The sequence below is a fragment of the Coturnix japonica genome, chromosome 16 (assembly GCF_054131305.1).
Source record: "Coturnix japonica strain WE chromosome 16, WE-NBRP24, whole genome shotgun sequence".
NCBI classification, from domain to species: Eukaryota; Metazoa; Chordata; class Aves; order Galliformes; family Phasianidae; genus Coturnix; species Coturnix japonica.
In genome coordinates this window covers 1,888,707-1,903,570 of record NC_140678.1, presented here as the reverse complement: position 1 = coordinate 1,903,570, position 14,864 = coordinate 1,888,707, and the positions used below count along the sequence as shown (strand labels likewise).

General features: G+C 48.8%; 2 protein-coding genes across 3 annotated transcripts; both read right to left on the bottom strand.

The window, feature by feature from the left end:
* Positions 1-91: 91 nt before the first annotated feature.
* MADCAM1 (mucosal vascular addressin cell adhesion molecule 1) lies at positions 92-3,187 on the bottom strand. Its single transcript, XM_015886542.3, has 5 exons — positions 2,988-3,187; positions 2,515-2,781; positions 2,126-2,434; positions 1,424-2,026; positions 92-991 (listed from the first exon to the last, which is right to left on the bottom strand). Exons 1-5 carry the CDS (start codon positions 3,037-3,039, stop codon positions 867-869), a joined length of 1,356 nt encoding a protein of 451 aa, XP_015742028.2. The 5' UTR covers positions 3,040-3,187; the 3' UTR covers positions 92-866.
* Positions 3,188-5,430: 2,243 nt separating this feature from the next.
* Positions 5,431-14,832, bottom strand: LOC107325550 (solute carrier family 71 member 1-like). 2 transcript variants are annotated; one of them, XR_014935031.1, is made up of 13 exons: positions 14,551-14,832; positions 12,433-12,528; positions 12,201-12,263; positions 11,729-11,856; positions 11,220-11,334; positions 10,752-10,970; positions 10,157-10,270; positions 9,682-9,866; positions 9,434-9,531; positions 9,189-9,355; positions 8,888-9,098; positions 7,677-7,823; positions 5,431-6,158 (listed from the first exon to the last, which is right to left on the bottom strand). XR_014935031.1 is itself a non-coding variant. In XM_015886543.3 (12 exons), exons 1-11 carry the CDS (start codon positions 14,632-14,634, stop codon positions 8,889-8,891), a joined length of 1,479 nt encoding a protein of 492 aa, XP_015742029.1. In that variant the 5' UTR covers positions 14,635-14,832; the 3' UTR covers positions 5,431-6,158; position 8,888. The 2 variants fall into 2 exon arrangements, 1 of the variants encoding a protein (XP_015742029.1); XM_015886543.3 differs by lacking the exon at positions 7,677-7,823.
* Positions 14,833-14,864: the final 32 nt, after the last annotated feature.

The following is a 14,864-nucleotide window of genomic DNA, read 5'->3' as shown; positions in this document are numbered from 1 at the left end:
CCCTCTCGCCCAATCAGCGGGCAGAAAGCCGCCGTTGGGCGAGGCTGGAGGCCGCCATCTTGAGTGTGGGTGTGGGGATTGAGTCAGAGAATAGACACAAATAAAGCTCGTTTATTGGGAGTAATGCCGCTGTAACGCACCCCAACACAGCAACACGCGTCCATCCCTCACCCACAGCTGCTCATACAGCCTGAGGGGCTGCACAGCCCCATCCATCCATCATCCATCCATCATCCATCCATCCAGCCATCCACCCACCCCTCCATCCATCATCCAACCATCTATCTACTCATCCATCCATCCATCTCTCCATCCATCCATCTCTCCATCCATCCATCCATCCACCCATCCATCCATAAATCCATCTCTCCATCCATAATTCCATCCATCCATCCATCCTTCACAGCCCCATCCATCTACCCATCCATCCCTCCATTCATCTCTTCATCTCTCCATCCATCCATCTACCCATCCATCTACCCATCCCATCCATCCATCCATCCATCCATCCATCCATCCATCCATCCATCCATCCCAGCCCCATTCACTGGTCAAGCAGCAGCATCATCAACTATGGGTCGAGCTGTCCCATCCCAGCCCTGTTCACACACACTATGATGAAGACAGAGCTCTCTATGCCCACCCAATGTAAAGGAGTCCATCCAGCTCCATCCTGGCAGCCCTTGGGCTGGAGCTGCTCTTCTTGGGGTCATTGAGCACCCCACAACCTGCTGGTTCTGGTGCTCCTATGAAGCTGGGCTGCTTGGCTCACAAAGCACCCAGCTTCCCTGCATGGCCAGCAGCAGAAGGAAGGATGGCAGGAGCTGATGGGGAATTAATAGGGCAGCTGTAGGCAGCGTCCGCTCTTAGGATAGATTGTAGCTTGATTTCAATCTTTTCCATAGGCGACGAGATACGACACCGGTCACTATCAGCCCCAGGAGTGAGAACGCTGTCCCTGTGGCTATGGGGGGGATGGAGCTGGATGTATCTGCAAAGACACAAGATGGATATATGGGATTGTAGGCCGACCTCCCACACCCACAGCTCCCCATGTTTGAGCATATCACATAATGGTAAGGTTAGAAGAGCCCTCACAGCCCCTCTATGCCATGGACTGGGTGCCCCCCACCAGCTTACACTACCCAGGGCTCCATCCATGGCCCTGGGCACCTCCAGGGTCTCACCACCTCTTGCTAAAGCATTTCTTCCTAAAACCTCACCTAAAATTCCTCTCTTTCTGCTTTAAAGCCATCCCCCCTCATGCTCTCCCTACCTCCCCCTGTATAAAGCCACTCTGCTATTTATCAGCTCCCCTAATACACCAGAAGGCTGCAGTAACACCCAGCATGGCCACAGCAGACCCCAAAGGGATACATGCAGAGGGGACAGGTAGGGACTGAAGACCCCCCCAACTACTCACCATCAGAGACCACCAGCTCCATGCTGACTGCTTGTGCATGGTGGCCCAGCAGGATGCACTGGTAGTAGCCTTGGTGATGGGGCTCAGCCCGGTCCAACCATAATGTAGAACCACTGCCCACTGCCTCCTCCCTGTACTGGGACAGAGCCACGGGGGTATGAAGCCAATGGACGGAGGCATTGTGGGCACAATGTGCTTGGCACCCAATGCGTAGAGCTCTGCCTCGTGTCCCATTGGGAGGCAGAGACCAGATCTGCAGGCTGCAGGTGGGTGTTGTTATATGGGAGCCTGGGCTGCTGTCATCCATAGCCAGTCCCTGTGTGGCTGCAGGGCTCACAGTGGCTGTGGTCCTATCCAGATGCAGTGATGCTGTGCTCAATGCTGTGCCTTTATGGTGCTCAGGCAGGGTGGGTTTGGATGCAGCAGCCCACTCTGTGGGGGTCTTGGGTCTCTGTGATGCAGCATTCAGGGCTGTGCTGGGCTCCTGCGGTTCTGGGGATGGCAATGTGCTGGCTGCAGGCACAGTGATGCTGTGGGTCACTGTTGTGGTCACTGTGGTGTGGGGGCTCTCTGTGGATGTGGCCATTGGTTGCTCTGTAACAGCTGTGAAAACAGAGGATCATAAGCAGCCTCAGAGGTGGATGGTGCCATGTCTGCCCACCCTACACAAGCACAGCAGCCCCAATCCATAGTGGTACTCACCCCTATTGCTCACAGCAATGGATGCCACGCGGGTGAAGGTCTTTGAGCCAATAATTAACGTCAGCTCACATCTGAACACCTCCCCTTCTGCCACATCCTCCCCCGGCACCCGCACTGTGGTCACAACATCAAACAGTCCCTCATCAGTCTCTGTTTCTTCAAAGTCATCCATTAGCAATTTGTCCTCCCGGTACCAGGTGAGCTTCATCCCAATGATGGGATACACATGCAAGGCTGAGCAGTGCAGGGTGGCTGGCTGCCCTGGTATCAGTTCTTGGTCCACACTGAGCTGCAGCACCTCTGGGAGAGCTACAAGAGGAACAGCCATGATAAGCTGTGAATCCCCCTTTGCAAGGAGAGCCCCCAAGTGAAGGGATGGGGATGCTTACAGTAGACCTGAAGGTGGGCAGTTTCCTGGTAGCTGCTGTCACCGCAGGTGCCCAAGCAGATCTTGGTGCCCGCTGTGGCCAATTTGGCACTGCTAATCTTCAGGATGCTGTGGGTGAGGAAGGTATCGATGCTGCCCAGGTTGGTGTCCAGCCCCTTCCATTGCACTGTGCCGCCTGGGCAGGGCAGTGAGCAGTTCAGCTGCACAGCATCTCCATACTGCACCACTGGCTCCTTTGGCACCACCACCAGCTTGTTGGTTGGCCTCCCTGTGTGAAGGAACTGCAGGGATCAGAGAGGGGACAAACACCAGACAAGCAAAGCAAAGGAGATTCACTCACATGCCAGCTTCATCACAATAGGCACAGAGCTGAGGAGCAAGGAGAAGGAGCAGCAAAAGCAGCACACAGAGCAAATGCATGGGGATCTCAGCACAGCCAGACCCACACAGTATAGGTAACTATCAGGCACTCACCATTACAGCCCCACAGCAAGCTGATGAAGAGGAGAAGAGCCAATTCCATCATCCACAGAGCTGGCTAATGGGCAGGGCAGCAGCAAATGGTGGTTTTCTTTCCTTTCCTCTTGCTTGGAGTGAGTGCTGTTGATCGGGGCTTTCCTCTTCTGGCTGTCAGCCCTGTCCTCAGCCCTTCTTAACACCCTGTAAGATCCGCCCCTGTGAGCACCATCCGGGGGCCCCACAACCTTCCCATCAGTGGGGGGGTATTTCCAGAAAGGGTTTCCCATTTTACTTCGTGTTCAGTGCCTGCCCAGACACACAGCTCTGTGCCTATGGGGATCCCCTGACCCCAAGGGTCCCCACGTGGCTGCAGGGCTCCCATTCATTACCTCTCACCCCCCCTGATAGCACCACTCAGGTCAGGATTTGGTTCCATATCCCAGCTCCCTCTGGCCTGGGTACCACATCATTCAGATAGTAAGAATCTCCCTAAATCACAGGGATTCAAATCCTTCTGTGCTAAGAGATTAACTGCAATAGGAGGACAGGCTGCCTCCTTTGACAGGCTCCCTTTTATCTCCTGCCAGCTCACCCAGGGATGCTTCCTAGGGCACCAAACACACACCATGCAGCACTCTGCCCTCTCTCCAAGGCAAACTGCATCCTCCTGTCCATGGCCACAGAGCCATTCACATCTGGCATCACAACACACTCAGCTCTATGGAGATATCTGGGGCCATTCTGGCTCATCATACCCCATCATTGCGCTTGGGATAAGGAAGGAACCACCAAAGGGTCGAGGGAAGGGATGTGATTCCTTCCACACCTCCCCATCAGGAGCTGCTTCCCATACAGGAACACTCCTGTGAAGCAGCTCCGGGTATGGGGTGTGCTGCTCCATTTGGGACACCAGGTAATTAACCATCAGACACGGCAGGGGAAGAGCTCTGTAAACAACTGCCAATTGAATGTGCATGTTCAGCTGAAATCAGGGTGATTAATGGCTACAGGGTTTTGTTCTGTCCATCCTGTGTTAACTGAGCCGCTTCCCGGAGTTTCCAGCAGCCACTGCAGTCTGTCTATGGGGCCCTGACCTGGCCCTGGTGCGGAAGTGCCCATGTCTCCTCTATGGGATAAGGTTCTGTATGGGGCCAAGCACTTCCCAGCAGTGAGCTTGGGATCTCCTCCTCATTCCCACCCTCGCAGCTCAGACCTCAAAGCACCTCCATGCCCTAAACTCATCTCCCCTTGGCCACCTGTGGCAGAGCAGCCACCAAGCAGCTCATCGACCTTCATCCCTGAGCATCCCATCACCCCACATGCTGCAGTTTGTTCAGTCTTTAATGGATTTTTTTCCCTTATAAATTGGAAGAGCACACAGGTGATGCATCTATTCCAGCGCTTGATCAGTTGGCAGCCCTGCCTGCACTTCAACCTCAAAGTCCCTTCCAACCCAAACCATTCTATGACTACAAAAGACCACGCTTGGAGCAGCTGGCAAAGCTTAAAGCCCTTCTGATGTTGACTGTTAAGCATAAGATTGAGAGTCCAAATTGCCTTAAAGCATCTCAGAAATGGAGAAACAAAACACCCTATCAGTGCTTAAGTTCAAGGTTGGACTTGCAGTGTACACAGTTTCCTTTCCCATCCAACACACTGATGCTGAGATGAGCTGAAGGTCTTTTTTTCCCCCCTTCATATTACAGTAGGAAAAAAGTAATAATACAATAAGCTTAAAAGTCCAAAGGAAATAAATACAAAAAGCAACATCATTTATAATACAGGGTTCCTATTTCCAGCTCATCACAGAGGATTGGCCATCCATCAAAGGATCTGATTTGGATTTGTTTATACTACTTGTGATTACATTGTTCACATTAGTATGATCCTGAAAACCCCACTTAAATGGGTAAGATAAGATCTAAATGAAGCCTGCCTGGAAATGAGGGCAGCAGGGCTGAGATGCTGACATACCACAGCCCCCATGGGGATGTTGGTGCATAGGGATGGAGCTGAGTTACAGACAGCCATCCCAGCTTACACAACCCCCAAACTACAGCTGGTACCATAAATGTTACACTGGACATGCAGGCTGGAGATCTCATTGAATGAGTAAGGAGAGCAGCAGGGGCTCAGCTCAGGCTGTTTTACCTTCAAGCACCCAAGCAGTGAGAGCCATGAAGATAGTGCTGTTCTAATGCTCCCATTAAAACTCAGACAGATGTTCCAGCATCAGGTTGAATGTGAATTGGTTTCATGTACTCTTCATTCTAGAACACACATTTGGAAGATATAGGTGAAAATGGACAGATAGAGATCAATACAGAGCCTGATATTTACTCCATATCTGTATCCATATCCATATAACTCCAGTACCAACCAGTGTCCAAACACCACCCAAAGCACACACAGACTCCAAAAGCCCCCCAGAATCCATCTTGTAACAGATCAGAAGAGCTTCAACGCAACAGGAATGCAGCAGTTTAATAAATAATCCATCAGAGGAGAGATCAGCCAGTGCTAAACACAACCTGAACTGAAATAAATACATTGCAATGTTAACTTAAAAATGAAAGAGATACAGAAATGCACACACCATAGTAAACTTAGAGCTGTTCTCCAATGAACGGGGGCTTGCTGGGTGCCCACCAAAGATGTTAGCAGCAATTCAAGTGCAAATGGAAGGATAAAAACCAAAGTCCAGAGTGATTCCTTTGCAAAGGTAACGGCCAAAGGGCAAGCGGTGGTTTAATGCATTCAGCTTCTCTAATGCAACGAGATCAGCTTGATAAACTCACTCAAACTGCTGCTGTGAACATTGGGGCTGCAGAGGAAGGGCAGCTGAGCCTGTTCTTTTGCTGTATGTTTGGGGCATTGCTGTTTAATCAACCTGAAGTGTAACTCACTGCAGAAGGCTGATGCTGATAGGGGCCAGGCTCAGGGCATCACATAGCAGATGAATGGGATTGACAGAAAAAGGCTCAAGTTGCATTTCCATAGAAAATAACAAAACTTGGCAATGTTAACTCAAGGTTTTCCAACCTCCATCACCGATGCTGTAGATTTACCAGCCCTTCAGAATTAGAAGCATTCTTCATTCAGGTCCAGTAATCTCAGCTCCGCCACTGCTGGGCTCGAGGCAGTGTCTCTCACATAAAGGCAGAATGGTGGATCACATCCCTATGCCTAACAGGGAGAGGAGAGGGGTTACAGCAGGGCCAAGAGACCACCAACCAACTGAGGGAGCTCCAGAAACATGAGAACAAATCCCTATCAGCTTCCAATGCCCATAGCAACAAGCAGCATCTGCAGGGAAGGCGAGCAGGCTTGCTGCCCTCTGCACTGTGGGATTGGGAGCATCTCGCACCCATCCCCATTGTATCACCTCTGCCTGCATCACCATGGCTGCACTGCAGGTTGGGAAGGGACCTTGGAGGAAGAAATTATCATATATATGAAAGGACTTTGAAAAATATATATATATCTATGTATTTTATATAATATAAATTATGCTTCGTCTTGGTTTCGTAAAGTTCTGCTCTATTTTAACCTGTGAAGCTTTGAGTGTGAACGAGGTAACTATCCAGTGTTTTAATTACAATTCATTTGCATGTGAGGGACAGAACCGCTTGAGTTCACTTTAATACAGTGCAAACAAATGAAGCACCAGATTTACCTGGTGAAGCTCCAGTCAAATAAAAGCTATTTCTGTGAGCAATACAGGGTTGGAATTGCTGCCTAGAAGTTAAAGTGAGGGGGATTTCTTTCAGGTTAAGGTGTGTGCTGTGCATCCACAGTGCAACCTATCCCAACAAGGCCTGGAAACGGGGGGCATAGAGGAAAGTGGAGCCTCCATGTGTTGCTGATACCTTCTGCTAGCACTGCTCTCCAGTTAGAGCTGCATAAGCAAACCCTCAGTGTGAGACAGCTGCTCTTCCAGTTCTTATAACAGGATTTAAGTACCAGCCAAAACTATTGGTTAACAAAGGATGAATTACTTCACTTAAATGCCCACCTCCACTAAGTGGTCCAGAAACCAACACGATGCTCTTCATTCAAGGCAAGCAGTGATTCTATACTGTTAGGCTCCTAAGGGATGAACATGAAGATGCAGAAGCCCAGCTGTTCAGTCACTGTGAACCAGCTCTGCCCCTAATAAGCTCACAGAAGAGGTGAAAAGCTATGAACACCCAGTGCCTCACATCCCCTACACATGCCTCAAGTAGGCATCCCAGGTGAAGCAAACTGATAGCACTTGGATCCTATAGGAGGGTCTGCTGTGCTTCAGGGCACTGAGATCTTTGGGGCTGTCCGGCTGATAGAAGACATTAAATACAGAAGCAAACAGCATTTTGGTCACTGCTTCTCAGGAACAGCACCAAATGCAATTACCCATCTGCAAAGAACCAGGGCATGAAGTGACAGTGATCCCTTTTGGTCTTTCTCCCTTAAAAGACCAGCTTTAACCTATAGAGAAGTGATCCCTAGGAGAGAACGTGACAGCTGTACACAAACCCCATGCTGAGATGGGGCTATTTTTTGGCCACTGTATCCACAATCCCCTTAGCAACAAATTCCTTGAGTGCCCCCAGTTTGGTCTTCACTTCCCCACTGCCATTAATCCTGCTCTCGCTCATACAATTGTTTCCTGCCCACTTCACTATCTCTATGTATCCATAAACAACCAAGCATTCCCTACATTACCTGCTTCTTTCACAGCACTCAGAGTTTCTGTTTCTCCTTCTAAGCAGGGCTGAACCCTGCTGAAGAGGTTGCAGATTCATTCTTCGACTAAATGAAATGAGACTTGCAGATTCAAAGCAATCGCAACCCTCATCAGGCTCCTTTGGGCTGAGGAAAACAAATCACGCTCGTTATCTGGTGTTAATAGCAAGACGGGAAGAGTCTGTGGAAAAATCAACATGCTTCATAGAAGTTCTCAACAACTATTTCTCTGACCTCACTCTCAGGAAGCCACGCTGTAACAAAGTGCTTAGCAGGGTTCACTTCTTTCTCCTGCCTCTTAAGAAGTTATTTGCTAATCAACCTTTCCACTTCCAGAAAAAAAAACCCTAACCCCTCCCTCCCCCCAAAATCCTTCTACCTACTTCCTATGGAGGTAGTGACAGACAGAAGTGTTACATCAGCGTAACGACAAAGAAAGCCAACACAAAAGCAACAGAAACCCCCACGAAAAATACCAACGCTGACCGCCTAAGCGTCTGGAATTCATATCATTGCCTGCCATCTGCCCATTCTCCCTTGTGAGCTCAGGACAGCATCAATTTCTTGTCTATTTTGGCCCAAGTGACACTTATTTAGACAAATTCACCAGATTCTCAAGATGGTGACTATACTATCTGTTCTTCACCCATGCACACTTGTTACTTGCTTTATTATTACAGTATGGGCTGCACAGTGCAGCTCCTCGGTCTCCCCCAGGCTGAGGTCAACCAACTCAGCTGCAATGGGATCAGCATCGAGTACCAATTATGTAAGGGGATGGGGGAATGTAACAGATGCCTTGTTTTATTCTGGCTGGCACACGAGTTAGTTCACATTAGAACACAGACAATGCTAGCTCCTTAATTTTTCACTGACGAGTTGAGTATTTGGCAGGTCACACCATGAAGTTCAGTGTTCACAACAAGGGCAGGTTTGCTTTAAAGAAATATCCCTCCATGCAGAGCAGTTCAATATCTCCCCTTTCCATCAGCACCAGACCATACAATTCAATTTTTGCACCAGCTGAGAGTATATTTGGCTTGAAGGGAAACCACTTCCCTTCTCGTGAGCTGCTCGTGGTACAGTCTGTTATCTCGCTCCTTCTTGCCTCCCACCCTCTCTCCCCAAACCCCAACTAAGTCCATCCTTGATCTGGAGTTGAGACACAAGCCAGGTCCTTCTCTCCCAACCTCATACACTGCTGTCCTCAAGCAGGGGCTCCTTGCCATCTGAAGCTCCAGCCTGTGGGCTGTGGGTGTGGGTCTGGGCTCCGTTACTGTGTTTTTTGTGGCTGCCTGATCTCAGAGTAAGGTTGTGTTCTGGAATGAACAAGGCCACCAGGAGAGACAGCAAGACAGAACAAGCTCCAAACAGGAAAGGAGGCCCTGGGATAATGCTGCTCTGTAGGGAAAAAAACAAAGGAATGATTAATGCTGAAGGCAATGTCAGAAGAAGCACCGCAAAACTGAATGATAAAGCTGAACAGATTACCTCATCCGTTGGGTTGGCCATGTTGGGTTTGGAGGCCTTACCCAAAGTTTCCACCTCAGCCATTTCATTCAGTTCCACATGGAAGAGATAGAAGACAAAGCCATAGAGAGCTGGCCCTAGGCCATTACACAGACCCCGAATTCCAGTGATCATCCCCTGCACTACACCTGGGGACAGAGAATATCTGTGATGAGAGTGCTGCTAGGATGAACTTGCTCATGAGACAAATAAGCAATTGGACTTACCCTGCTGGTCAGGATCTGCATTCCTAGACACCATGGCACTGATGGCCGGGAAGGTGATGCTTGACATGGCAGCCACAGCCCCTGCTGCCCACATCATCCTTGGAGAGAAAGAGGCAGCAGTCAGGAGGGAGGCTCCCAAGGAGCTGCTATAAACCAGCACTGCATGTGGAACAGCATCTCCCTCTGCTGGGGATAGAGAACCATCACAGAGCCGTGGAGGGAGAAACCAAAGATGGGCAAACTCTTACCAAGGCTGTGATCCGAAGCCATACCAGGCAAGCTGCAGGATCTGGAAGCCTAGTCCCAGCAGGATGGTGTTTTTATTTCCTATTGAACGCATGAGAATTCCCAACACTACTGTCTGAGCCAGTATAGAGAGAATTCCAACAACACCAATAAACGCTGCCACGGTCTCTGAGGAAAAACCAATGACCTGTGAAAACACCACAAAGGGATTTTTCAGGCAAGAGATGTGCACCATACAACACAAACCACCCCATCAGTGTCTTAATGTTTACTAACACTGCTTATCAGTTCCTTAAACATTAATCAGCTGTATATTCCATTACCCTACCGGAATAAAACGCCTACAAAGTGATCAAGAGGCTCCACATCTTCATTAAGCTATTGGCCAACACCACCTTCCTATGGACATGCAGCTTAGAGAGCATTTCTAGGCTGGGTTTGTGCATTCAGAGCTCTCCTTGCTCACAGTACACTGACCTGTCGCAGGTACAGGAAAAAACTGGAGTACTGGCCAGCTTCAGGAAGGTAGGAGAGAAAGACGGTGATACAGATGAGCAGCACTGTAGAATCCTGACCCACTTTCCTCAAAGACTATAGAAAACAGGAAGGGAAATAAAACAGAAAAGGTTAAAACTCATTGCATACTGTCCGGGTAAACAAAAGTGTTTAAGTTACCATCTCACATGCAAAAAGGGAATGCTTGGATAAGACCACACTTGTTTACTCAGAACAGCCCTCTGTAAATGCCTTCTGTTCACAAACAACAAATAGCCAGCATTCCAGATAAGGCCCTTCCAACACAAGCCATTCTATGATTCTCTGATATTTCAAACATCTGGCACATTCCCTCCAAGAGATGCTCTTGCTTGGAGACTTTAAATATGTAGCTACATCAGGTAAGAGAGAAGCTGTTAGTCTTACATAAATGCAGGCTGCTATCAGTTAAACACTGTATCTTTGCCAACATTCACAGTGATCTTTTGTGGAATCCATCTTTCTTTGAAGAGAAAACAGAACTAGAGCACCTACAAATATCACCAGAGTGCAGAAAAACAGCAGCAAGATTACTTACAGCAAATGGGTCTGCTTGTTCCCAAGAGATTGGAGCTCCCCAGGAGACAGGACGCATCTCTTCTGGCAGAGATTCTGGCACAGCCAGCAAGATGAAACCAATATCCAGCAAAGCAACACCTGAAGCTAGCACAACTACTAGTGTATCACCATAGGCTTGGGAAAGGTATGCACCAATAGCTGGGCTTGTGACCAGACTAGCAGCAAATGTGGCTGACACCTAAAAGCATAAAAGATAAATAACACAGTCTCTTCTGACCAGAGCCTATTTTCTCCTCCACAGTAACTAAAGGGTATTAATTTTGCCATCTTGGAAGGAGACAATCCAAGTGAACAGGGATATGGCATGTTTACTTGGTACCATCCAGGTTGATGTCTGTAAGCCTCCCACCCTAATTTTACACCAGTCCTAACAGTGAGACCCCCAGGTCTTCCCTTCAATAGATGAAGCTGTTATTAAGCTCCTTACCAGGCCATATGCTGTGCTGCGTTCATGCTCCTGTGTGATATCAGCAACGTAGGCAAAAATCACAGAAAAGGTAACAGCAAAGACTCCAGACATGGAAATGACAGCAAAATACCACCTGAAACACATGTTACCAAAGGCAGAGTTAGAGACCAGCCACATGGCAGAAGCTGAATTACTATCCCTTCCATATTCTTCCTCCATTCCATCTCATTTCATTGCATTTCACTGTAGCCTGTGCAGTTTTATGACTTATAAGCCATAACTTAAGGGGAAAATGTTTTACCAGGTGAAGCAATAAAGCTTTTCTTCCTGAAACTGAACACTCTGGCAGAATTGAACAAGTAAAATCAGTTTCTAGGCTGAGGAAAGGCCACTTGCCCAGGCTCTTTCTCTACTGGACAGACACTTCCATCTCATCTCCAAATGCAATACCAGCAAATCCTTCACTGTTGTGCTTCACACTTGCCTTTCTTTTCAGAATCACTCGGTTTGAGCAAGAGCAAACTCACCACGGACTGATCTTCATAAGGGGAATTGGTGCACATGTGAAGAAGACAGTGAGGAGGAGGAAGGATTTCCTGCCCCAGACATCAGAGAGAGCACCAATCAGTGGGGCACTTAGAAAAGAAAGCAGACCCTAAGAAAAAACAGAAAAGAGTTTGACTGAGGAGTTTCTCTTTGATTATCAACAGCAGGAGCTTTTGGAGACAACACCTGAAGGTACCTAAAAAGATACTGGCACAGCTCTAACATTTGCTATAGTTCTAGGGAAAGCTTTCTCTTTTAAATGGAAACAAGTCAGACTCAATGAAAAACCAAGACCATTAAGCACAAATAAAATGGTTCAGTGCCTTTTAGTGCCTTTCAAACCAGAGATAAGCAGGGAATAGTCCTTAAGCACATCAGGGAGTGCCTGACACACATCCAAAGGAACCTCTCTGATTACCTTCATTACACGAGAGCACGAGGAATAACCCCTACCTTGACACCGTGAATCAGACCATTCATCAAGAACGTATGCTGAGGAAAAGTCTGGTGTAACACCTACAGGAGGAGAAATAAAGAATGCTAGCAACTTACACAGGGGTTTCCATTCCTGCAAGCAACTGGTGGCTACAGCTGCCTCTAAGAACACAATATAGGAAACATGGGAAGATCAGCATCTCAAGGCAAACACCTACAAGAGGCAGCATTGCAAAGGATGATCACTCACCGTCAGCATCGGAGTGGTCAGTAAACCCCAAGCAAAGAACTCCAGGAAAATCACCACCACTGCGTGGTACACGCTGGGCTCTCCAATCCCCTGTCGCTGCAAAAGAAAGCTCCTAATTAAAATGATATACAGAACCCGGTCCAATATAAATACATTTGGTTGGGAGCTGAAACGTCAGCTCTAAGAGAAGCTGTCCCTCCTCCCCAGGGTGACTCCCTCTAAGTTTACCAATCTTTACCTGTCCTACAAAGCCAATTAGTTTCTATCTTCCCTTCCCCTTTCAAGATCTAGCATCTTTGACACCATTAAGCCTTCCCTAAAGACAACTGAACATATCGCCCTTCCAACCCTCACCTTAAAGAGATTTGACATGGACCCCCCCCTGCTGCCTGTTTTGACAGCAGTAGATGCAACACCTCAGGAAAGGCTCCAGAGGTTTGGAAAGGAGGGTTTAGCCCTCAGTGCTGGCTCTGTAAGCTCACTGTGATGGAAAAGGCGAAACCCTTTAGATCAGCTGAAGAGTTTCCTTATCTTACTTTTCTTAAAGGTCTCTCCCAGCATTTCTAAGGCAGCATTTGTTCAGTTGCCTGCCCGGAAGGTTATCTCCTGCCATGCAGGACACACAAAGTCATGAGCTCACAGTTAAAACAAATCACGAGGAACGAGCGGAAAACTTCACTTGAATTACATCAGAGAACTGCACAGACCAAACATTCAGTAGCACAACAGGCTCTCTCCTATGAAGGCTCCATTCTCACGTTAGCAACGGAATGATTTCAACTTAACAAAGTCTCCTTAAAAGAAGAAATCAAGTCACCAGCACAGAGCAAATAGGAACCCAACCCTGCCCTAGGGGAACCTTACAGCAGTCAGTGTTACTGCATAGAAGTGAGATGGTTGTTTGTAGAAGAGGAAGAAGGCCCAGAATGGCACAAACCCACCTGCCTACCAGCAGAAGACAGCACCCTCTCTTGCTTTCATCACTCTTCTTTGCGTTCTTTCAACCATTAAACGTTTCTAGAACAACTGAAGCAAAACTAACAGCCCATCTCTTCACAGAGTAGATGCAGAAATCCACCTGTCACCCACCTCATTGCAATACACTCATAGAATCACAGAATGGCCTGGGTTGAAAAGGACCACAATGATCATCCAGTTCCAACCCCCTGCTATGCGCAGGGTCACCAACCAGCAGCCCAGGCTGCCCAGAGCCACATCCAGCCTGGCCTTGAATCCCTGCAGGGATGGAGCATCCACAGCCTCCTTGGACAACCTGTTTATTGCTTACGGAGTTAAACAAGAGCTCATCTTTGGAGTCACCCCACAACGAGCTACAAAAGACAAAGAGATTGCTAGGAGCCTGCTGGACAGACTGATATAGCTAAGAGCACATGAAAGGCTCACTGTTACCTTATGCTCTTTATAAGGCTGTTACCTTATGCCCCCTTATGAGCCAGGTGTGCCTGTATATGTGCCTGTATCTATCCATTTACCAGGTGTGCAGCTGGAACTCTCATTGCAGGTGCAAAGCAGCAACACTTAGATCTCCTCACAGAACACCCCAATCACAGAATGACCCGGGTTGGAAGGGACCTCAAGGATCACGTAGTTCCAACCCCCCTGCCTAGCAGGGCCACCAAACATACACCTTTACTAGATCAGGTTGCCCAGGAGACCCCATAGATCCCCATAGAGACCCCACAGACCCCATAGAGACCCCATAGATCAGGTTGCTCATGGCCCCCATCCAACCTGGCCTTGAACACCTCCAAGTACGGGGCATCCACAACCTCCCTGTGCAGCCTGTTCCAGTTCCTAACCACTCTCCTAGTGAAGAACTTCCCCCTAACATCCAACCTAAATCTTCCCTCTTTTAACTTCAAACCATTTCCCCTTGTCCTGCTATTGTCAGCCCTTTCCAAGACTTTACTCCCCTCCTGGGTGTAAGTTCCCTTCAGGCATTGAAAGGCTGCAATGAGCTCACCACAAACACACGTTTCACCCAGACCCAAAGGCAACTTTTAATACAGACAGCCCCAATATCCCACAGGAGCTGAATCCCCATAGGGTTACAATACCAGCCCCATCCCGACCCCCCCTTTATCCTCCATCACTCACGCCAGCCCCGTCCCTTATCACGATCTTCTTGGCCAGCAGGACGCTGCGGTTGAGCCGCTTCTTCTTCTTCTTCTCACCGGTCATGGCGTCACTAGGCCTCTGCCTTTCCCCTCTCTCCGAGGCTGCCCCATCCTCCCAGATGCGGGTCGAGCCGAACCTGGCCCGGACCCGCGTCCAGCGGGTGGGGTCAGACAACGGAACCCGGTGTCGGTGAGGACGGACAAGGCGGCGGATGGAGCGGCCCGGCCTGGCCCGACCCGGCCCGGAGGCCCCTCCCGCCTCAAGGCCGCACCCCCCGTCGCTTGGAAGATGGC